This window comes from Mus pahari, chromosome 12 (assembly GCF_900095145.1).
Source record: "Mus pahari chromosome 12, PAHARI_EIJ_v1.1, whole genome shotgun sequence".
NCBI classification, from domain to species: domain Eukaryota; kingdom Metazoa; phylum Chordata; class Mammalia; order Rodentia; family Muridae; genus Mus; species Mus pahari.
The window spans coordinates 12,307,017-12,331,828 of record NC_034601.1 but is presented as its reverse complement, the minus strand read 5'-3'; the positions used below and the strand labels follow the sequence as shown (position 1 = coordinate 12,331,828).

The 24,812-nt window shown below is 38.7% G+C and overlaps 1 protein-coding gene across 5 annotated transcripts in view; it reads left to right on the top strand.

Annotated features, from left to right (window-relative positions):
• Fgd4 (FYVE, RhoGEF and PH domain containing 4) overlaps positions 1 to 24,812 on the top strand; it is a 181,344-nt gene that overhangs the window by 76,641 nt on the left and 79,891 nt on the right. For all 5 annotated transcript variants that reach the window (XM_021209743.2, XM_029544202.1, XM_029544203.1 and 2 more), the window contains exon 2: positions 15,161 to 15,280. In XM_021209743.2, the coding sequence (XP_021065402.1) occupies positions 15,161 to 15,280 (120 nt within the window). The remainder of the gene's footprint in view (positions 1 to 15,160; positions 15,281 to 24,812) is intronic.

The window sequence follows — 24,812 nt, the reverse complement described above, 5'->3', positions numbered from 1 at the left end:
TGACTGATTATCAATTCAGCCTCTACCAGTTCTTCTTCCTAGAAATTGTGAAGGAATGGGATTTGAAAATTTGAAATTGATCTTTCTGCCAAGGAGCCCCACCTGAAGCTATCCAGAGTCTGACTCTGGAAACACAAGAGGCTCCTGTCACCCAGGAAACTCCAAGGGTTTTTGGAACCCACTGTTAGGAGTATGTGATGCTACCGTTTCTAAGAAATTTTCAGGAGATGCTCTTGACAGAATCCAGAGACAAGGATTAAATACTATATATTTCTGTGGCACAAATCTATTCTTAAATCAAGTACTCTTTCCCCATCTACCTGTGAAGAGGGATCCATGGTTGGCATATAAATATTGGCTGTGACTTAAACATGGTGCTATGAGCCTAAATAATTTCATGTAAAATGTTAGCAAATCTTTGTGGTACCTATCTTTTCTAATATTGGCCATATTTTAGCTTACTTGTTCAAAATCATAGGATTCATGTCATATAGTTTTCATTATAAATACTAATTTGATTTAAGCCAAGAGCATAGTTCTCAGCTTGAGGATATTCAAATGTAGTAGAAAGTTTAAAACGTCCCACCCCCATCTGAGAGTCTGGTGAAACAACTTGGGGCTCAGGCACAGTGTAGCCATTTCCTTTTTAAAGGTTCTGTACATGAATTCTAATGGTAGTCATTGCTGAGAACCACAAAATGTAGTTTTCCCATGCAGTACATATCTCAGGATGGTACTTTTCACTAAACATAGAAGACATTTGAAAAAAGAGCTACACAAGGCAGGTAGGTTTGGGACGATAAGAGAATAAATATTATTCTGAGTGTGTGTGGAGTTGGTTGTAAGCTCAAGTGAGTTAGGTGCTATTAATGAGTTCCATGATAACCAAGATTTTTATTTGCCCAAGATCAGACTGCTAGTTAGGGACAGAACCAGGATTACAGAATTATAACATGGTTGATAGTTTGTTGCTTTTATTGGGAACTGTATGTAAATTTTTATATAAAAGGTTAGATCATGAGGACTATGTCAACAGAGTGAAGAGCAACACGTGCATCATAAGTGACTGTAACTGTCCTCCAATAACTGACAGAAGAGATGACTGTAACTTTCCTCCTGGGCTACCTGAAGCCGCACCTTAAAAGATGGCACCTGTTGGCTATGGAGCTTGTGGTAAACAGGTTCATATTTGGTGGTGATATGTTCCCGCTCTTCTGGTTGGCTGAGGCCTGGTGAAGTGACGTGGCCTGCCGCGATTGGAGTGGATAAGAGTATAAAAGGGCTTGTATCCCGGGGCTCGGGGGAGATGAAGAGGGAGATGATGAAGATTGTTCAAGGTTCCTGAATAAACTGCTGTTAGAACAGGTGGTTGCGTCTTCCTTGCTGGTCGAGAAAGGAGGGGGGAACAAGGGATGACTGTAACTGTTCTCCAGTAACTGACAGAAGAGGTGACTGTAACTGTCCTCCAGTAACTGACAGAAGAGGCGACTAGCAAGAACTAGTCTGTGGCCTGGACACTGCAGACCCATGACTCTACATGTTGGAAAGTTATTTCCTTGACAGGGTAATGATCTTACAGATCCTCCTTGGTACCTGCCCTTGCTGAACTGTTGCAAGTATTAACCTTTTCTCCAATAGTTCTCATCCTTTGATAGGAGAAAAAATGGCACATATTCCATGTCTAGAAAGAAAATGGTCTTGAGCTCTGGGGCACTATATTTGAGCAGAATTCTGAAAATGAATTTGAAATCTAAATTCACCCTGTGGACATTATTATCTTGAGTTTTAAAATGTAAAACTCCATTTAAAAATCTGAAATTAGTTTTTAAATTTGGTTTTATACTACAATACAGTGTTTATAATGATTTTTGTGATTGGTGCTAAAGTCTAGAACAATATTTTTTAATTTGCTTTTTGCTTTTTTTTTTTTTTTTTTGTGCTTTGATACAGAGTTTCTCTGTATAGCCCTGGCTGTCCTGGAACTCACTTTGTAGACCAGACTGATCTCGAACTCAGAAATCTGCCTGCCTCTGCCTCCTGAGGACTGGGATTAAAGGCGTGCGACACCACCGCCCGACTTTATTTGCTCTTTAAGATCACTGTGCTACCTACAAATGATGAGTAGAGTCTTTGTCAATATGTAACTATATCATGGAGTGTCTCTCTCTCTCTCTCTCTCTCTCTCTCTCTCTCTCTCACACACACACACACACACACACACACACACACACTTATGATGTCTTAAGAGCGTGACTGGAAGTTCACTCAGCTTATCAGAAACTGCAGCCGTGTAGCTCAGACCTAACAGTCATGGGGAATCTGCCATAGTATGACCCTGGATTCTAGAGAGAAGTGATGGGATTCTTAGTAGAGGCATTTTGTAAGCTTCAGAATTGCGAAAATCAAGTGTAGGTCAGAAGTAGGAGGATCAGGAAGTTTGCTAAAGGTCTGAGCACCTGGAAAGTAGGTGAGCCAGGGGCTCAAAGCTGGCAACAGAGGAAGTGGCCTGCATTGTGCTTCCATCTGTTGAATTATCTCAAATCAAGACTGAACTGTTCTCAGCATACATTGCTCTTGAATAGTTAATAAATCATTATTAATAAATAAATACATGCTCTTTACTATGCATTGTTATTACATTATTAAATTGCATTGTCTGGAATACAGGGTCTTTTGAAGCTCCTGTCTATATCATCTGGGCTGAAACTGAGGTCATAGTAAGCAGAGATATAATCAATGTAATCACTTGAGTTTCATAGTAAAACCCAAGGATTTATAAGATGGAATGCAGGTGTTTTATAAGATGGATGCAAAATTCAACATCAGCCTATCCACTTAATCCCTCTGTTGAATTTTTATAATGGACTTTATAATGTCCTGATTATGTCATTCCCATAGAATTCTAGAGGGGAGAGAATAAAAGAAAGCATAAAATGTGCTTTACAAACTTCATGCTTGATTTAGAAATGAACATTCAGCTTAGTTAAATACCATTGCTCTTATAATTTAATTTGGGTAAGAACTTTAGTGGTATTGAAAGCAAGAATCTTTGCAGCAGACTATATAAGTATTAAAGCAGTATAAAGCTGTAAGTCAGTGTTTCTCAACCTGTGAGTCATGAGCCCTTTGTCAAACTTGTATCCCTAAGAATATTTTCATTATGATTTATAACATTAGCAAAATTGGTTATGAAATAGCAACAAAACAATTTTTATTTTTGGAGATCATTATAACATGAGGAATTGTATTAAAATGTGGTAGCATTAGGAAGATTGAGAACCACAGTTCTAAATTATAATTGTCACAAGTTTTGTGATAGTCAGCATATTTTCAAATGTACACAACTAAGGAACCAAAAATTGGGAAACCCCCAAGAAGTTCTGGAGCTTTCATCCCATGCCGTTTCTTCCCACACCGCTGGTGTTTGTGGTTGCTTTCAGCAAACTTAAGGACATCAGCCCTAGAGGGTGGACACATGACTTAACCCATATTTGCTGAGAACAAATTAGAGGACAAAATAGATAATGAAAGGCTCAGTGATCTAGAATATCAGTCACTGAGTACATGGTTGTAAATCACACCAATGAACGGCCCCTGCTTTTTCCCTTCTAACTATAATTTCTATTTCTATCTCCTCTTGCTCTGGAAGGTACATTTCATATTTTAATATTTGTGTATGTATATATGGATATGCATAGCTATAATCCCAGCCATTGGGAGACAGGCAGGAGAATTTTGAGGCCATTCTTGATCACATGGTGAGTTTCAGGCCAGTGAAACTACAGTGAACCCTGTCACCTAACATATCTATGTGTACACATATGTGTACATATATGATACATATAGTTATACACACACACATATATATACATATACAAACCATATATATATACACATGCATATATATATATATATATATATATATATATATATATATATATATACCAATTATTATGGTTTGAATGAGAATGGCCCTCATAGATTTTATATATTTGAATACTTAGTCCCTAGTTGGTAGAACTGTTTGAAAAGATTAGGAGATGTAACTTTATTGGAGGAACTGTGTCACTAGGGGCAGACTTTGAGGTTTTAAAACTTATTTGCTGTGACATTGGGCTACTGCTTGTGGCTTGAAATGTGAGTTCTCAACTGTCTGTAGCCATGCCTGGTGCTGCTGTCACCCTGCCTCCCATGATAGTGATAAACTACTAGGTTCTGGAACTATAAATCCCAAATGAACTGTCTTTCTGTGATTAGCTTGGTCATGAAGTTTTACCACAGCAGTAGAGAAGTAACGAAGATGCACACACACACACACTTTTTATTAATGTATATTCATTGTGTGTACTGGGTTACATAAGGACCGTTTTAAGTATGCATTGTTGTGCTTTAAGCATATTCTATCTTTACTTCCCCATCTTTCCTGCTACCTTTGTTCTCCTAGACAAACTCAGTGCTACTTTCGTGTGTGTGTGTGTGTGTGTGTGTGTGTGTGTGTGTGTAATTTTATATATCTATGTTAAGACCTAGGAGCAACAAGTGAGAAAGCATTTATCTTTCTGAAACTGACTTAATTTTCTTGACATGAGACTCTCCACTTGCATCTGTTTTCTTTCAAATAACTGACTTCTTTGTGGCTGAAATCTTTTCTATTGTACATACATACCATATTTTGTGTTTTCGTTCTTCTGTTGATGGACACTTAGGTTGGCTCTCTAATTTAATATTGTGAATAGTGATACAATAAGCATTGATGTGCATGTACCTCTGTGAAATGTAGACATGGAATGATATACCCAGGTCACATGCTAGATCCGTGTGTCCTTCTCAACGAGCATCCATCCTGATCTCCATGGAGGCTAGATTAGTTTACATGCACTGTATGAGGTTCACTTTGTCCTTGCCAGCATGTGCTGTTGGTTTTCTTAACAACCGCCATTCTGAATAGAGTAAAACAGGGTCTTAGTATCAGTGTAATTTTAGTTTACATTTCTTCGATGACTAATAAAGTTGAACATTTAAATCATGTTTATTGCCATTTACATTTCATTTGTTTTTGAGAACTGTCTATTCATTTCATCAACCTGTTGATTGATTGGGTTGTTTGATTTATTGTTGAATAGGCTTTTTTTTTTTTAATCAATGGCTATTCTAAATCACAGCCCTGTGAGATGTAGAATTCCATTCTGTAGCTGTCTCTTCATTGTTTCAACTGTTTCCTTGGCTGTGCAGACACCTTGTAATCTTACGATGGTTCATGGGTCAGTTGTTGACGTTATTTCCTGAGAGACTAGAGTACTATTTGAGAAGTCTATGCATATTCTTATTATATCGTGAGGTACCTATATCCTATATACCTATGTCTTTTCATTGGAGTTCAATTTTACATAAGATGAGAGATAAGGTTGTAATTTCGTCCTTCTGAACATACAGTCTAGCCAGCATCATGTGTAGAAGAGGCTATCATGCTGTATAGTGTGTATTTCTAGCGTCTTTCTAGAAACATCATATGGATGTAGGTGCATGACCTTGATATGGGTTCTCTTCTGATCCTTTTATCTGTATGTCTTGTTTTTGTGCCAGCACTATACTGTTTTCTACCCTTTGCCCCCTGCAGTACTGAGGATGAGCTTAGATAAGTTCGAGGTAAGTTCTTTACCAATGAACCACATCTCCCCTTCCTTAAGAATGCACATATAATGGAATTTTTAAGAAGATGTCACAGTAAATATATCCCCAAACTTAAAGCAATGCAATTGAAACATTAGGACAAATTGCCGGTTTGGTTCAAGGACACCTGAACAAACAAATGCCAATGCAGAGCCTGGATCCTGGATGGTCTCCTTGTATTCTGAATAGTCTCTTATTTCATACCCAGCTAACTGCTGGACTTTCAAGGAAGTCTCTGTATTTAGGAGAATGAGGAAGGGGGATCACAAGTTCAAAGCTATGTATTTTGGGACTACAACGCAGGAGTGAAAAATATTGGGGAAGTACTTAAGTGGTAGAACACTTGTCTAGCCTCTGTGAGGTCCTAGGTTTAGTTACTACTGTCAGAAAAACATGAAGGAAGGAAGGAAGGAAAGAAGGAAGGAAGGAAGGAAAGAAACTATGTTGTTTTAGTAAATGCCTTAACTAGGAATATTCTTCTGTTGTTTGACTATACCATAATAAATTGAGAAGAATCAGCTACTGTGTCTTTTATAACAGCTATAGCTATATAGATTGGGGGAGGGGGTTATGCGCATGTGTATCTGTATATATATATAATATGTGTGCATTATATATATAATTACTTATGTAATAGGTACATATTATGTGTATAGATATTAAGTAAATCCCTTAAAATTCAACATTTTTGTTATCTTTTATTTTATGCTTACTATAGAGTATTAAACTATCGAAGAATTGTAGGATATGTCTTTTCTTTAATATATTCTGCTATATACTTATGCCTTTCCTTTTCCTCGCCTCAACCCCTTCAACCCCCTACTCACTCTTCTTCTATGACTTTTTGCATATGTATGTATGTCTACACATACATATTTAAGTACAACCATTTTGGGTTTCATTGTATTTTAATTGGTTTGGGTATTAGTAATTCTGGGGTGTTTTCACAATAAAAACAATGCCTAAATGTGCATTTATCAGAATAACCATGTTGATAGTGAAGTGGGATTTATCTATTTATGTAAACCTTGCTCAACCTTCAAAAACTAATTAATATCATCCATCAAAGCAAAAAGGTAAACTTTAAAACCTGCATAATGAGGTACTCATGTAGATGAAGAAATAGTATTTGCTGGTGTCCTGTATCCATCATTCATCATGAGCACTCAGAGTAAGTTAGTGACACTGACCAACCTTAGTCAGAATAAGATAATGTGCCAAGAGAACTAACATTAACTTCACATTTAATGTGAAGAACCTGAAAGTTCCCATTAGAATAGGAACAGGGTTCCCTCTCATCGTGGATTTTCATCATAGTACTTGAAGTCCCAACTAATGTAGCAAGATTAGTAATGTAAATACCAGGTTCATATATTGAGAGACCAGTAACTTGTGCTCCTTGAATATAACATGATTGTCAGAGTAGAAATTCTAATTTGTTCCTGAATATAGCTTTATGCTACGCACCCATGATTGTAACATTCAGATGATCAGAGCGTGCATCAGTGATTGGGCAGTGCAACTTGACATTGAGTGTATGTCTGTTTCTGTATGGCTTCAACACTGCTCACATGTGATCTCACACTGACACTAAAAGGGGGAGATGAAGGAATTCAGACAATAACCAGAAAATATACTGAAAACTAAGAGACCACAAATGCCAATGAAGTCATTTCAGACTATCTCCGTCTTATCCTAGCTCAGTAATATTGCTTCATAACTAGTCAGCAAGGGTATGGGGAGAACTTACATCCTTATGGAGTTGTCTATCTCTCCTTGCTACTTAAGCATAAATTGCTTGGTGTTTCCTATTCCTGGAAATTCTGTGAAAACAGGCACTTTACTTAGGGCTTTAACTTGGTAGGAGAAATGGGTAGGTGAATAGAATAAATTGAAACATAATAGATTTTGTTCTATAGAAAATATCCTCAAAGCCTTGAGGTTTTTAAGTGGCTATAGCCACTTAAATATGCTTTTTAGAAAGTGAGACATTTAAACAAAAACTAGCAATTACAATAATGACAAATGAAGAAATTTAAATAAAGGGAACATATTTTTTTTCTTTTTTTTCAGTTTTTTATTATTATTATTATTATTATTTTCTTTATTTACATTTCAAATGCTATCCCGAAAGTTTCCTATACCCTCCCCCCACCTCTGCTCCCCTACCCACCCACTCCCACTACTTGGCCCAGGCCTTGCCTTGTGCTGGGTCATATAAAGTTTGCAAGACCAAGGGGCCTCTCTACCCAATGATGGCTGATTAGGCCATCTTCTGCTACATATGCAGCTAGAGACACAAACTCAGGTTAGTTCATATTGTTGTTCCACCTACAGGGTTGCAGCCCCCTTAAGGTCCTTGGGTACTTTCTCTAGCTCCTCCATTGGCGACCCTGTGTTCCATCCAATAGCTGGCTGTGAGCATCCACTTCTGTGTTTGCCAGGCACTGGCATAGCCTCACAAGAGGCCGAAATATCAGGGTCCCTTCAGCAGAATCTTGTTGGCATGAGCATTAGTATCTAGGTTTGGTGGCTGATGATGGGATGGACTCCCGAATGGGGTAGTCTCTGGATAGTTCATCCTTTCATCTTAGCTCTAAATTTTGTCTCTATACCTATATCCTTTCATGAGTATTTTGTTCCTTATTCTAAGGAGGAATGAAGTATCCACCCAGTGGTCATCCTTCTTGGTTTTCTTGTGTTTTGCATAATGTATCTTGGGTATTCTAAGTTTCTGTGCTAATATCCGCTTATCAGTGAGTACATATCTAGTGACTTCTTTTGTGATTGGGTTACCTCACTAAGGATGATATCCTCCAGATACATCCATTTGCCCAAGAATTTCATAAATTCATTGTTTTTAATAGCTGAGTAGTACTCCATTGTGTAAATGTACCACAGTTTCTGTATCCGTTCCTCTATTGAGGGACATCTGGGTTCTTTCCAGCTTCTGGCTATTATAAATAATGCTGCTATGAACATAGTGGAGCATGTGTCCTTATTACCAGTTGGAAGATCTTCTGGGTATATGCCCAGAAGAGGTATTGCTGGGTCCTCCGGTAGTACTATGTCCAATTTTCTGAGGAACCGCCAGACTGATTTCCAGAGTGGTTGTACAAGCTTACAATCCCACCAGCAATGGAGGAGTGTTCCTATTTCTCTACAACCTCGCCAGCATCTGCTGTCACCTGAATTTTTAATCTTAGCCATTCTGACTGGTGTGAGATGGAATCTCAGGGTTGTTTTGATTTGCATTTCCCTGATGGCTAAGGATGTTGAACATTTTTTCAGGTGTTTCTCAACCATTCGATATTTAAAGGGAACATTTTAAAAGTTTATGGAATCCAGGCTATACATTTACAGGAATGCAATATTATAAAAATATTGATGAGCAATGAGGCTTTCAGTGGGATTCACACTGTCTGTAACAAATTTTACTTGCCAGTTACTAGACATTATTTCACCATTATAGATTCTGAGATCATCTTTATTGAATAAGAGATGTTTGCTTTTCTAGGCCTGTTCAGTTTAAGACAATGAATTATTATATTGATTTTAAAGAGTTATGAGTTTTACCAGAAATTACCCAAAATGATGTCTTGCTAATTGAAGCAGATAGCAGAAGCCTGGGCACTGAAGTGACTGTCACATGCTAAGGAATGAGTGAGTGTGAGCAGGTGCTGGGAGGTGAGGCAAGAGCATCTAAGCAGCAGAGAGGTTATCTGTAACAGACATGGCAGCAGTGGGGAGAATGGGCATCCAGATACGTGATAATAGAAACAGCTATTTGTAAAGCATTCACAGTAACCCGGATACTGCTGTTCTTCCCTGCTGATGACAGTATGATGTTATGTAGGGCTCACAGAGGACACCCTGGGCATGGCTGCACATGATAGCAATGAGCAATAGCCTTTTTAATGCACGTAGCAGCAAGCTGACATCTGATATTGTTATTAAGGTGACCATCTGGGATGTTTCTTTTTTTTTTTTTTTTGTTTTTTTTTGGGGGGGGATGTTTCATAACTCCAGATGTTTACAAATTTGCTTCTGGAATGTGAAGAATATTCTTAAAGTTGAAACTTTTCCTCCTTTTACTCCTACTTCTGAAAAATTGGAACTTGTATAGAAATAATGTTTAATGTTTTAGATTTGGGATAGAAATTGAAAGTGTGTGGAAATAAACTGTGACTTATAATACACTTACATATTCTGCTATTGTCTAGCAAAGCATATTTAGGCAAGAAAAGAAATTCTTGCCCCCAAAGGACTCTAGAATTCATTTGTTGACTATGTTTATCATGCACTACTATGTGACAGGTGGTGGTCAAGAAATCTATCCAAAGATGACTGAGTTCTATAGCTCAGATTCTGAGGAGAGAAAGCAGACAGTGTACCACTTATTACATGGTGCAAGAGCTGCAGGAAAATGATTTGAAAAAGATTGTAGGAAGACCAACTACAGAAAGTAGTGTGTCAGAGTCATCTGTATTGAGAAGGTGCACTTTGAGCTAAGATTTGGAAAATAGAAATAGGTAGCAGGGATCATCTGGAGAAGCCTCCCAGCAGAGAACAGCTAGGTCATAAAATGTGTTTGGCCAGCATGTGGGACAAAGATCAGTCTTAGTGGAGTGATGTAAACAGAACAGTGGTAAATGATGATATTCCTGATAATGAAGCCAAGGCTGGGTTGTGCAGTGATGAGGCTTTCCTCCTGGTACAGTGTAGAGCCACTGAGGAAGCCTAAGTACATGATCACCAGTAACCTAGTTCCAAGTTGTCGACTGTATTGGAAGTTAGAGAAGGAGTATGAAGACTCTGTGGAGGCTTGCTTTAATCCAGAGTAACAATAAAGGTAGTGATCAGCATGCAAAGTCTGGAAATATCTTGAATGTAGAGTTGGGTAGCTTGAGTGAGAATGTCCCACATAGTCTTGGGCATTTGGATACTTGGTTTCTAATTGGTAGCAAGGTTTGGGGAAGTTTACATATGGAACTTTGCTGGAGGAAGTGTATTGGTGGTGGCAGCTTTTAGAGTAAAAGCCTCATGCCACTGTCAGTTCATTCTAATTTGTGCTTGTGTTGAAAGTTGTGAGTTCTCAACTTCCTGCTCCTGCTGCCATGCTGTCTGCTGCCAGGCTTCCCTGCCAAGAAAAACTCTTATCCTTCTGTAAGCATAATCCCTGATAACTGCATATACACACATGTACATGTGCACACACACACACACACACACACACAGAGTACATGTATCTTGGTTGTGGTGCTTTATCATAGCAACAGAAAAGTGACCAATACACAGAGCCAACAAAATTTTTTTTTTCTGAGGCAGGGATTCTCTGTGTAGCCCTGGCTGTCCTGGAACTCACTCTGTAGACCAGGCTGGCCTCAAAGTCAGAAATCCGCCTGCCTCTGCCTCCCGAGTGCTGGGATTAAAGGCGTGTGCCACCATGCCCAGCATCCAACAGAATTTTCTTATGGACAGGATATATGATGACATAAGAATGGATTCCATTTGCTTCCAAGGGTTTTGACCTAGCATGGATGAAGTTGCATTATTTGAGGTAGAGTTGTCAAGACAGTCATTTGGGGAAGCAGCTCTGAGATGAGGCGTTCAGAATGTTGATTCTGGGGAATGATGATTGTGAGATGAATTTTATGCTGGTAGCAATGCAAGGAGACAGATGTAAGTGCTGCACCAGAGTAGGCCATGGGGAGTAGCAGTCTCAGGACTGGGAAGCCTTTGCCCATCAAGGAAGTCAGAACATAGCCTGGAATAAACCACACACTCAAGAGATAGTAACATGATTGTTTGCTGTTAGAGATGACAGAAACTCAGGATGTGGCCTTTTCTTCATTACATAATACTACATGATACTGTTTCTGGGGAAATAAAAATGAAGTCTGTTAACAGCAGATAGAGGAATGACAACAAACTAAAGTATGGATACTTCCAAAGTCCAACTTGGTGAACCAATGCATTTTATTAGATTCACTTACAGTAGTGTGGGCAAGTAGTTACTACAAGATCAGAAATGATTCAAAGACTCACCGAAGCCAACTCCAGCATGTGTGGCAACTTGTAAAAGTTGGGAACCTGGAGCACACTGCAGACAGTTTAAAGAGTGCTCTCCCCAGGTGGTTCAGGTGGTCTGGCCATCTTCTGGGCAACTCTGAGGGTCTCTGTTTCTCCCTGGAGGCCCAGCTGGTCTAAGTCACTTCTAGGAAGCTCTGCATCAATAAGAGAGTCTCTAGGCAGTCCTTGGAGCTTAGTGCACTTGAGGAGGGAAGAGCCCATTCTATCTCATCAGTGTAGAGTCCGCCTAAGCTTCACACGTTTCATTGGATGAAATGTTTCACCTTCGTTTGGAACATCCCATATCTTGATAGCTTCCCTCCAAAAGGGAAGGTTTTTTTCTAGGAAGAGATTGTTATATAACACACATTAACATTTAATTTTAAATTTTAATTGTGTATAAACATAACAAAATATATAGAACATAAAATTTAAATGTTTCCCTTTATTATGCTACTCTGCACCCTTTATATGCAGAATTCTTATAGTTTACAGATGTGAAACTCCATATTGTTTAAACAATAACTTAGTGGTTCTCAACTTTCCTAATGCTTTGACCCTTTAATTCAGTTCCTCGTGTTATGGTGACCCACAACCATAAAATTCTTTTTGTTGTTACTTTGTTATCTGTAATTTTGCTACTGTTATGAATCATAATATAAACATTTGTGCTTTTCTGATGGTCCTTGGGGCATCATGGCCCATAGGTTGAGAATTGCTACAATAATGTGCCATTCCCACCTCTCTTCCTCAGTCTTGGCAACCTTTGTTCTGCTTTCTCTCTTTATGGATTTGACTATATTAGGTACTTAATGTAAATTAGGATTTATGGCAGTTGTCTTTTTGAGACTGGGATCTTTTATTTATCATAATGTCCTTAAGAATTGTGAACATAGTAGTATATATAAAACATCTCTTTTCTTTCAAATAGAGAATAATATTCCATTGTACATACGACATTTTATTATGAATTTATGCATTAATTTATGCATTTTGGTAGTGTCAGCGACTGTGAATGATGCCATGAAACTGGATATACAAATATGAGGTGTATGTTTTTTAACAACCCAACAATGGTAGTGTGTGTACTTTGTGATTGCCATGGATCTTTTTCTTCTTCATATAAGTAATTTATAAGCACATTTTCTTTATAAAATATTTGAATGCTAGACTATATAGATGACAAATATGATAGTTCTTATTTATATCCTGCCCCTAAGTGGATACATCTTATCTTGTCTCTTCCATTCTCTTCTCATTGATTTGTAGGGTTAAACATCCCAAATCTGTATATTCAAATATGAGAAAACCCAAAATGTCTTAGATGTTGTAGGAGGAGTCAATTAACAACAACAATAAAAGATGCTTTTAAAAATGTTTCTGCATTTTAGAGCATTTCAGATTTTCAGGATTCAGATATTCACCCAGTAAAAGCTGTGTAGATTTTTCTACAACTGATATACTTCAAGCATTTAGAATATACTCAACACATGCACCTGTTGCATCTTATTTCTAATGTAGCTTTTACAGAATAATATACTGTCGCGTGTTTCTTTTTATAAACATTTAGAACTTAGTTTGACATTCTCCAAAATAAATTTCTAACAGTGAATTTCTTCCCTGTAGCAAGAAAGTTGTAAACTGAGTTTTATATCTTTGATAATAATCTTATCATCACTTTAAAAAGTTCTTAATTTTGTAGTCAAGAACTTTTAGCTAGCTCATGAGATACAATGTTTCTCTACAAACTGTAGGATAAATGAGAAAAAATTTTAAGGGATGATAGGAAGGAACTGTTAAGGGCTAGAAGTATAGCTCAGTAAAATAGCATGTGAATTCAAGTTCAGATTCCCACACCTACATAATACCCTAAGCATGATGGTACACACCAGCACTGGTGGGAGGAGACAGACAAGTCCTGGAGACTCCCTGGTTATCCAGTCTAGCTGAAATAATAAGGTCCAAATTTGATGAGAGACCCTTTGTCAAAGAATAAAGTGAATGGACCTCCCATCACTGGTGGGAGACAGACTAGTTCTGGAGGCTGTATATACAGCTAGTCAGTCTAGACACAGTGAGTTCCAGATTCAGTGATAGATGCTGTTCCAAAGATTAAGGTAGATAGACTGGTAAGATGGCTCCGCAGGTGAAGGAGATTGCTGTGTAAACTTGGCAACCTAGCTACTTGAGTTCTCTGCATGTGCCTGCACATGTGAGCTCATTTACACACACACGCACACACACACACACACACACACACACACACACACACACACCATTCAAAATGCCATATGCTGAAAGAACTGACAAACAAAACATCCCCCTTTCCAAGTGATCAAGATAAATGTTGCATATTACATGTTAATTATTCTAAAACAAATGAAGTGTATGACACAAAATGACCACATCCAGTTACAACAGTGAGAAAGTACCATGAAGAACTCAGTCTGAAGGATATTCTCTACAAAGCATTCAACAATATTCTTCAAAAGGGCTGAAGTTATACAAAAGTGGTGAAGTCTTGGTATCTCATCTCTCACAGATTGATAGGTATTAAAGAGTCAGATCACTTCAGCAGTGTGGTATCTGGACTGAGGCTTGTAAGAGGAACAAAAGATGTTTGTAGAAAATTAGTGAATTCTAAATGAGCTAACATTTAGTGTTATAACTGATTTTGCATAAAGTGTACCATGATTATGTTAAATAATAGATATTTTATTAACAGGTCATTTTAGATGAGAATCTATATACACAACTCCTTGGCTAATCCAGCATTATATTTTAAGTGGGATTTTATGTTTGTTTTTAGTATGTCTGTGCTTCTGGGCAGTTTACTTCTACTAAAATTGCCATAAGATACCTCTCCTGCTCTCTGTCACTGACTGGACACTAGCATGTCAACTAGCAGCTACATTCTGTCCTTTCTGCAGACAGAGAGGGGTCTTTATGTAGCAGTCTTCCTTCTACGTGAATATGAAGCTTTCTGAACACACAGAATGAGGTCTTCCCCAGGAAAATCTGTTACAATGTAATCCTGGCTGGTCTGACACTTGCTATGTTGACCATGCTGGTCTTGAACTTATAGAGACACCTCCTATGCATACTTCTGTGTCCTAAATGCACCTAATTCCTGGAATTGCATGCATAAGCCACCATACTCAGCCAAATGCTCCAATAATTAGATGGATGGGTGTTTACATATTTAAAAAAGAAAACAAAAAGGAGCCAAAGTTTGATCCTCAAGTAAATTGCAAGTGAAAATTTAAGGGGATTTGAGTATTTGATTATCTATGTGTTATAGATGCCACATGTTTCTAAGGCCTTGGAGCACTGTTTTTATGTGGTTAGAAGAATGTTAAATTATTAAATAATAGTGCTGTGTCTCTGTATTTACCTTCTCTTTCCTTTTAAATTCTAGGCATCAATACTTGTGCAAAGGTTACTCTACCTTGTACGACAAGCAACACAACCACAGAAGCTCAGGGAATAAATGGGAGGACACCAGCAAAACGCTCCACTGCAACTGCAAAGCCACAAGGTTTGTATCCTGGGGCTCTGCAATTGGTCAGGTTTAAGGAGCTGTAGAGAAGAGTGAATGCAGATAACCTACTCGGGTAGAAACAAGTATTTGCTCTGCTCTTAAAACAAGGTGTGCATTCTTTATTATGATGCTGTGCATGTTGCTGAGTTGCTTTAAAAGTTCTTTGCTAAGGCTTTCTGAAAGGAACCTTTAAAAATGAGTTTAAAATAAAACCCAGTAGATTATTGAATTCTGGCTACTGTGTTCATAGTGGTATGAAGTATGGCTATCAAGCTAAGTCCAATAACTACTGACTTACATAATGAGCCAACTGTGAGCCTGTTGCCTTTAGACCATATTTCCCTCTATAAAACTGAAGTGAATATAAAGACAGAAAAAATTTAACCATTATTTAAGCCATTTTATGTGCAAAACATAAGATAACACTTTGCTCATTTCTCCTGAGTCGAAAGATGATAATGAGAGTAAAATGAAATTCATATAATTCTGGTTTATTAAGAGAGGTTTGGTATTTTTTATTATTATTTTCTTTATTTACATTACAAATGCTATTCCGAAAGTTCCCTATACCCCCCCACCCCTGCTCCCTTACCCACCCACTCCCACTACTTGGCCCAGGCATTCCCTTGTGCTGGGTGATATAAAGTTTACAAGACCAGGGGGCCTCTCTTCCCAATGATGGCCGATTAGGCCATCTTCTGCTACATATGCAGCTAGAGACACAAGCTCAGGGGGTACTGGTTAGTTCATATTATTGTTCCACCTACAGGGTAGCAGCCCCCTTCAGCTCCTTGGGTACTTTCTCTAGCTCCTCCATTGGGGACACTCTGTTCCATCCAATAGCTGGCTGTGAGCATCCACTTCGGTGTTTGCCAGGCTCTGGCATAGCCTCACAAGAGGCTGTTATATCAGGGTCCCTTCAGCAGAATCTTGCTGGCATGTGCATTAATATCTAGGTTTGGTTGCTGATGATGGGATGGATTCCCGGATGGGGTAGTCTCTAGATAGTCCATCCTTTCATCCTTTCATAAATTTTGTCTCTGTACCTGTATCCTTTCATGAGTATTTTGTTCCTTATTCTAAGGAGGAATGAAGTATCCACACGATGGTCATCCTTCTTGGTTTTCTTGTGTTTTGCATAATGTATCTTGGGTATTCTAAGTTTCTGGGCTAATACCCGCTTATCAGTGAGTGCATATCTAGTGACTACTTTTGTGATTGGGTTACCTCACTAAGGATGATATCCTCCAGATACATCCATTTGCCAAGAATTTCATAAATTCATTGTTTTTAATAGCTGAGTAGTACTCCATTGTGTAAATGTACCACAGTTTCTGTATCCATTCCTCTATTGAGGGACATCTGGGTTCTTTCCAGCTTCTGGCTATTATAAATAAAGCTGCTATGAACATAGTGGAGCATGTGTCCTTATTAACAGTTGGGAGATCTTCTGGGTATATTCCCAGAAGAGGTATTGTTGGGTCCTCCGATAGTACTATGTCCAATTTTCTGAGGAACCGCCAGACTGATTTCCAGAGTGATTGTACCAGCTTGCAATCCTACCAGCAATGGAGGAGTGTTCCTCCTTCTCCACAACCTCGCCAGCATCTGCTCTCACCTGAATTTTTAATCTTAGCCATTCTGACTGGTGTGAGATGGAATCTCAGGGTTGTTTTGATTTGCATTTCCCTGATGGCTAAGGATGTTGAACATTTTTTCAGGTGTTTCTCAGCCATTCGATATTCCTCAGTTGAGAATTCTTTATTTAGCTCTGTAGCCCATTTTTTAATGGGGTTTTTTTGAGTTTCTGGAGTCCAGCTTCTTGAGCTATTTGTATATATTGGATATTAGTCCTCTATCAGATTTAGGATTGGTAAAAATCCTTTCCCAATCTGTTGTTGGCCTTTTTGTCTTGTTGACAGTGTCTTTTGCCTTACAGAAGCTTTGCAATTTTATGAGGTCCCATTTGTCAATTCTTGATTTTACAGCACAAGTCATTGGTGTTCTGTTGAGAAATTTTTTCCCTGTGCCCATATCTTCGAGGTTTTTCCCCACTTTCTCCTCTATCAATTTCAGTGTCTCTGGTTTTATGTGGAGGTCTTTGATCCACTTAGACTTGAGCTTTGTACAAGGAGATAAGAATGGATCNATTCTCATTCTTCTACATGATAGCCGCCAGTTGTGCCAGCACCATTTGTTGAAAATGCTGTCTTTTTTCCACTGGATGGTTTTAGCCCCTTGTCAAAAATCAAGTGACCATAGGTGTGTGGATTCATTTCTGGATCTTCAATTCTATTCCATTGATCTACATGTTGAGGTTTGGTATTTTAAAGCCTTTATGGTTTTGCATTGTTTGTAGAGATGCATGACTTTCTGACACTGTCTTCCAGATAGAACACTGAGAAAAGCAATGCAGTGACCTTCTCGCTACCACACTCTAACACAGTCCTGCTATTGGGGAGACAGTGCTTGGCCTTATTTTCATTGTTTTATAGTTTAATGGTTAAGTCAATATATTGTTACTTCAGTAGTTACTTACTTACTCCCTAACTTAAATACAGGCTAAATATATGCTGCTTTCTCTAAGCTACTGAGTAAGTCACAAAGCAGATGCTTTTGTGGAATAGTTTTTCTTATTGGCCCTGGTCCTCATGGCTAAACTTCTAACTTATCCTTTACACTGAAACACCCTTACATTCCCCTATGTCTTTGTCTGGACTTCTACAACCAAGTATCACAAACTGGTAGCTACTTAACAATAGCAGGTCACTTCTTGCAGTTCTGGTGGCTGGCGATCCTAGATCAAACTACTTAGTGATGAGAGCCTGCTTTCTGATTCATGCAAAATAGCAGAAGCCAATAATTTCTTTGGGATGTTTTCTAAGGTGCCTTAATTCCATTCATAAACTCTAGCCCATGCCCCTCCCCTAATTTTTATAAACATGTTCCAAAAGTTCTACTGTCTTATACCATTACCTTATAATGAGAATGACACAGAATTGCTAAAGCAAGGCCAATGACAAAATGTATGAATGGAACATGGGACAGCTTTGAGGCACCATGAAGCCTTAACTTTTAAATAATGGGCAAAGGAAAAGGAAAATAGACAAATATTTTCAAAAAAATCATAGAGGAAATTTTCCAACAAAAGATAAGCACTCCGGGTCAAGAAGCATCCTAAATGGTTTGCCTTGTCCAACTAAGATGTGTTGGTTTTTATATTATCGTATTATAGTTTATTTTGTCATGTGTGGTGGTTATCTCCTAGATGCCTATCGTTTCCTCCTGAGAGACAGAGAGGGAGTGGATCTGGATGGGAGGGCATGTGGGAGGCACTGGGAGGAGTGGAGAGAGGGGAGATTGTAGTCAGTATGAGAAAAGGTAGTGGTAGAAGCCTACAGAAAGCCAAATAGACAGGACCATTAGAGAGATGTCTACCAACATGCTGTAGCTAAAGCACTAAAAGCACAGGCTAAAGAAAGGACATTGAAAACTTCAAGAGCGAAGGCCAGGATACTTACAAAGACAAAGCAATTCAGAATAATGCTTGATTACTCCATAGAAACTTTCAAACCCAGGAGAGCTTGGAAAGATATCTTCTGAAATATTACAACTTACCCTGTTGTGTCCAGAAAAGGCATTAAAATTTATAGAGAAGTATAATGATAAAAATTAATCTTTTAATGATACCTGTGTTAATGTTTCAATTCACTAAAAAGACAAGGGACTAAGATTAGATTAGAAAACGGGAGCCAGCTTTTTGCTGCCTCCAAGATCAATGGTAAATACTAACTTAGGGTAAAAGGGCTGAAGTAGATATTCCAACAAATAGAACAAGCAAATACAGCTATTCTACTCTCTGACAAAATAGTCTTCAAAAAGAAAAGAATACTTGTTAATGGGTAATCCACCAAGAAGATATTTTAATTCTAAACATAAACTCATTTTTTAAAAAATAAACTCTACTAGATGTACAGCCGTGGGTTGACTTTAACACAGTGATAGTGGGTGACTTCAGTACTGCAATCTCATTTTTTTTCCCAGTAGACAGATCATCTAGACAAAAACGAAACAGAAACAGTAGTGTTAAATGACACCATACATAAAAATAGATTGAATAGACATCTGCCATAAATGTAGAGAAAGGCAAACCTTTATACATTGTGTAAGCTAGTAAAGCCACTGTGGAACTCAGTCTGAAGGTTCTTATAAGAACCAGAGATAGCTATACCACCCTGCACATGTGCCTGAAGGACTCTATCTCCTGTTGCACAGACACTCGCTCATTGTTCTGTCTTCACAATAGCTAGGAAATAGAATCAACCTGCAGATGTCCACCAACTAGTAAATGGATAATAAAAACGTGGTACATATATACAATGGAATATTATTCTTTTTTAAGGAAAATGAAATATTCAGGTAAATGGATGAAATGTCAAAAGAAATTATGCTGTGTAAGGTTATTCAGACCCAGACAGAACAACAACAAAAAAAAAACCTCATGTTCTCTCTTATATGTGGTACCCTATCTTCAAATCTTTGTTTAACTTGTAATAAATGTGGAATCTAGAAGCTAGAAATAGGCAATTGGAAGGATGCAATAAAAGGGAGAAAAATAGTAGAGAATAGGTAAAATGAAAATAGAAGGGGAGAGAGTGGACGTAGAAAGGGTTAAGCAGGGAGGGGCATTGGGGAAAGAGTGGACATAGAAAGGGTTAAGCAGGGAGAAGGGGGACTAACAAGGGAAGAGGGGCATTGGGGGAAAGAGTAGTCATAGAAAGGGCTAAGCAGGGAGGAGGAGGAGGGCATTGGGGGTTAGGGAAATGATCAACAAAATGGAAGGTGTGTTAAAAGGCCACATGGAATACTAAGATCTTGCAACCCATTTAAAATACAAAACAAAAAAGAATAGTAAAACACATCATATGGAAGAGAGAAAGAATGCTGAAGGTTAAAGGTTTAAGTAGGAGTGAGGAGAAGATGGGAGAAGATGGTAGTCAAGGTGAGCAGCCAAGAACACTGGCAGTAACCTATGTTGTTTTGGGTCTCTCTGACCAAAAACTAATAGGGAGACATTTTGTGTCCTGGACTCAGATTTTTGTTTAAGAATCGATGTCTTCTGGTCAGCATGGTCCATGTGTGTAGTATCCCTTTCTTCAAACTCCCCCCTCATTATATTTTTTTTTTAGTTTTATAAGCAAATGGGGTTCCTACAGCTTCTTCATAAATCCTTAGTTTTGACTGCCAGTGTTCTCGGCTGCTCACCTTGACTAAACGTTAATATGCTATTGCTAGAGATACTACACACTTTGTGGGACATAGAGAAATCAAGTTGTAGCTGTTCAAAAACTCTTCCTGCTGGCTAACTTATGTAGTGTTGAAGGCGCTATGCAGGCTTCTTGGGGGGAAGGACAGCAATGCTCTTTCCCAGTGATGGACTCTGCATGCTATAATACCGACTTGCCAGAGCAAGATATAACTGTTATAGCGTAACTAGTGAGGCCTGCTCCACAGGAAGACAGTTAAGCCTGGTAGTGTAAACCTGTTCAAAGCTGAGGAGGTCATGGGCTCTAGTTGGAGGCTACTGCACAGCACACTGTGGCTGAAGGACATAAGAAATCTATTTCAAACTGACTAGGAATCGTCCTTTCAACTGCCTAGCTTTCATTGTGCCAGAAGTTGCCATGCAGGCTACTGAGGAAGAGAAGATGTCAGTGGTCTCACAGAGCGCACCCTCACATGCTTCATGCAGTATCAACCAGCCAGACCAGATGTGCAATAGAGACATGAGTGTTGAAGAATAACAAGCTGTCTTTTAAGTTTGGTTTGAGACTTAGACCACAAGTGTACTACTAGAGGGAGCACATGCCTAGTACAATAAATTTACATAAAAGCCTGTGACTGTGGAGGTCATAGCCCCTGGGGTGCAACTTGCTATTGCTGATTTACTAACTAGTTAGGTCATCAAACTACCTTAGACCTGAGGTGCTCCCAACCTGGGCAGAAAAAGCTTCTTTTTGCAGTGGACAGTACTTAGTGCAGAAACTCAGTACTGGCATAAGGGTTGAGAATATGTGACAGAGTGTTCAGCCCCAGGTGGAACATCTGTATTACCCTCTATCTTCTGAGTTATTGCATAGCTTCAGGAGCTTAACTTAACTGGGTATGTAAGGAAACCAAGAAAAGATAGACACACACACATACACATGCACACATGCGTGCGCACACGCATGCACACACGCGCACAGTGTGGAGGAGGGGAAGAGGGAGGGAGAGGGAGAGGGAGAGGGAGAGGGAGGGGAGAGGAGAGGAGAGGAGAGGAGAGAGAGAAGCAGGTGGACTGGGTTCTCTGATAGAGCAATGGAAGCCTATCTGAAATTCAGCATGGTTTTTATGTACAGTTGAGCAGGGAGGTAGGGTTATTGAATACACATGAATCAATGTGGCAAGTTTAGGTAATTTCCATCCATAGGGGCATCCCTAGGTCATGGGGAGCAGTCCTCAGGTCATGAACATTCAAGGAGAAAAAGTATGATGGACATTTTTCTGAACACACTGTCAACATTTGCACTCAGAGTCCCAAGTAAGACTTTGCTATTCCTCTGCCTCACCTGGAGAAGGCTTTAACACTCTCATGCAGCTGAGGCATTGGGGTTCTTGAGAAGCCCATGCCGATGTAGACAACCCACATTCACTCAGGAGTTCTCACTTTCCCTGCATCAACCTACACTACCCTCTGGGTCTCATGCAATATCTTGAAGAGAGGGTAAAAAGAATGGAGAGGCATACTCACAGTATTTGTGGTCACCTGCACTGTATCAAGTCAGTCACATTGTAGCCTGGGTTAGGGAAAAGAGATGCTTGGGAATCTCCTCCCTTAACTGAGGAAAGGGTAGTAGTTGATAGCTACTAGGGGAGCAAGGCTCAGTTTTCTTTAAGTTTGCAGCCACTGGTAGATTGTCCATACCTTGGATCAGGTGAACTGTGTTTTTTGGCCACACTAGTGCACATACAAGGTATGGACATTCAATTAACATTGGGAGTAAGTTGTATTTTTCTGAATTGGGTTGGAGAGGGATGGGGGTAGATATGCTCAAAATACATTGTTTACCTATATGAAAATTTCAGAAAATAAATTTTAAGTACTAAGAAACTAGACCCACCTATTTTCCTGCAAATCTTGTAGCTTCATTTTCATTTAACTGGATAAAATTCCATTCTCTGTTTATAAGTTTCATTATTATTTCATTATTTTATTGATTAACATCTAAGTTGGTTCCATTTCTTTGAAATTGTGAGTAGGATAGCAATAAACATGGATGTTCATATATTTCTTTATCAGTGTTTTAAGGAGTCTCAAGTATAGTATATCTGGATGATATGGTAGTTCTGCTCTTAATTATTTTAAAACTCCATTCTGATTTTAATAATGGATGGACAGGTTTGCACTCTTGCCAAAAGTGAATAAGAAAGGATTCCTTTTTCCTCACCAGCATTTGTTCATTGCTTAAGGATGCTTAACACTATTTTAAATATTTAATTGTCATTTCTGTTACCTGTTTGAGAAATATCATTTTATTGGTCCATTTATTAATAGGCAGCTTAGTCCCATTTGTTTATTCTTAAAGCTATCACTTGTGTTATTAGAATTATTTCAGAACATTCTTTGCCTGTACCTAGATTAGCAACTATATTTCCTGTATTTTCCTCTAGCAATTTTAGCTTTCAAATTTAACCCCCAGGTTCACTCTACATGGATGTATTTTACAAAGTGAAGGTGTGGGTTTGAATTAATTCTTCTCCAAGAAGATACCTGATTTTGCCCACACTGTTTATTGAGTAGGCTTTCTTTTTCCTACTATAGTTTTTTTACACTTTTGTCCAAAATTAGGTGTCCATAGTTGTGTGGGTTTATTTCCAGGTCCTTTATTCTATTCCATTGGTCCACTTGCCTGTCTTTATAGAAACATTTAAATTTGGGGGGATTTTATTTATTTATTATTTTATTTATTTATTATTTTATTTGTATGAGTGTTTGCCTGAATGTTTGTACACCACATATGTACAGTGACCATGGAGGCCAGAAGATGACATTGGACCACTGTGATTGACATTACATACGGTCTGTATGTGGGTGCTGAGAAGAGCTGTCAGTGCTCTTAGTCACTAAGTTATCTCTTCAGCCATATGACAAATGTTTTATGGTGGGGCTTGAGGCTGTCAAAAGTATGTTAGTCATAGACTAGAGCAGGATGCCCTAAGAGTTGATGACAGAGATATACGATAGAAGAAATGCAGGAGTTAGCTAAGTCGGCTGCAAGATTGTGAGAGACATTCTGTTACATTTGTGTAGGCTGCACAGATAAGGTTATAGAAATGCAACAGGTATAAGAAAGTTCCTATAAAGTCTTACTCAAAGGAAAATAAACAGCACTCTACGTTCTATGTCTTTCTAACATGTCTTTATTTAAACCTAGACATATCATAAGCTTCTGACTAACACAATTCTGAAATTGTTTATGTCCTAGCAGGACATGCTTAGGTGTTCATTTGGGGTTTTTGGTTTTTACTTTGTTTTTAATGTGTGGCCCAACCACTTCTAAAATTCACAATCCTCCTGTCTTTACCTGTCATGTCCTGGGATATACGCATTGTCTGGCTTGGTTGCTTAAATTCATAAATTCATACAAAAGTTCATAAAAAATAGTGTAGCTTGCTTGTATTTAGAGAGGCTTTTACCTGAGCATCTTGTTGCTGTGTGAAGTCTGAGAACAAAACAGGAAAGGGTTATAGATACATACTTGTCAGCATGTATTTTTCAAAGCCTACTTTAATAAGGGTTCGACCTCCCCTCTCTCTTACCACCCACCAGAGGTAGTGGAAAAAAGTTTATTAGGATACAGGGGAAGTGCTCCTGTTTAGAAATAGTTCTTTGGGGCAGGATTCCAATCTTGGTTGTCCTCAGTCCAGTCCACTAGCAAATGATAAACACAAATCAGCAGCCGTAGTCCAGCCCACTCAGCAGATACCACACACAAATCGCAAGGGCAGTTCAATACAGAAGAAACCATGAGGCTGGTACATTGGCCCAAGTCTGTGGAAGCGGGCAAGAAGCTACAGGAATCTCACTAGAAGTTCTTTATCGAGTTTCTGTCTATGAAGTCCCCACAAGTGACGCTCAGCAATGCAATGTAAGGTGAACCAATAGATGCGTGTATCTCCACAGCAGAGACCAGCTAGGAAGAGCAAGCAAAACAGTGCTCAGGCTTCCACTGTCTGTGGGGTCATATTTAAATTCTTTCTAAACATCATGCGTCCTTTCACATGTTTGCTATAGCAAAACATCCTTTAGCCTATGTCTGCTTCAGCAAAATATCCTTTCACCTGTCTGCCCAGGCAAAACATAGTTATGACCTAACTGAATCTCCAGAAATTTCCACTTTACATACTAAACTTAGGGCAAAACCAAATCCAGAATTGACTTTTCTCATTTTAAAGGTGAAATTAATGCCATGCTTTTATCTCTAGA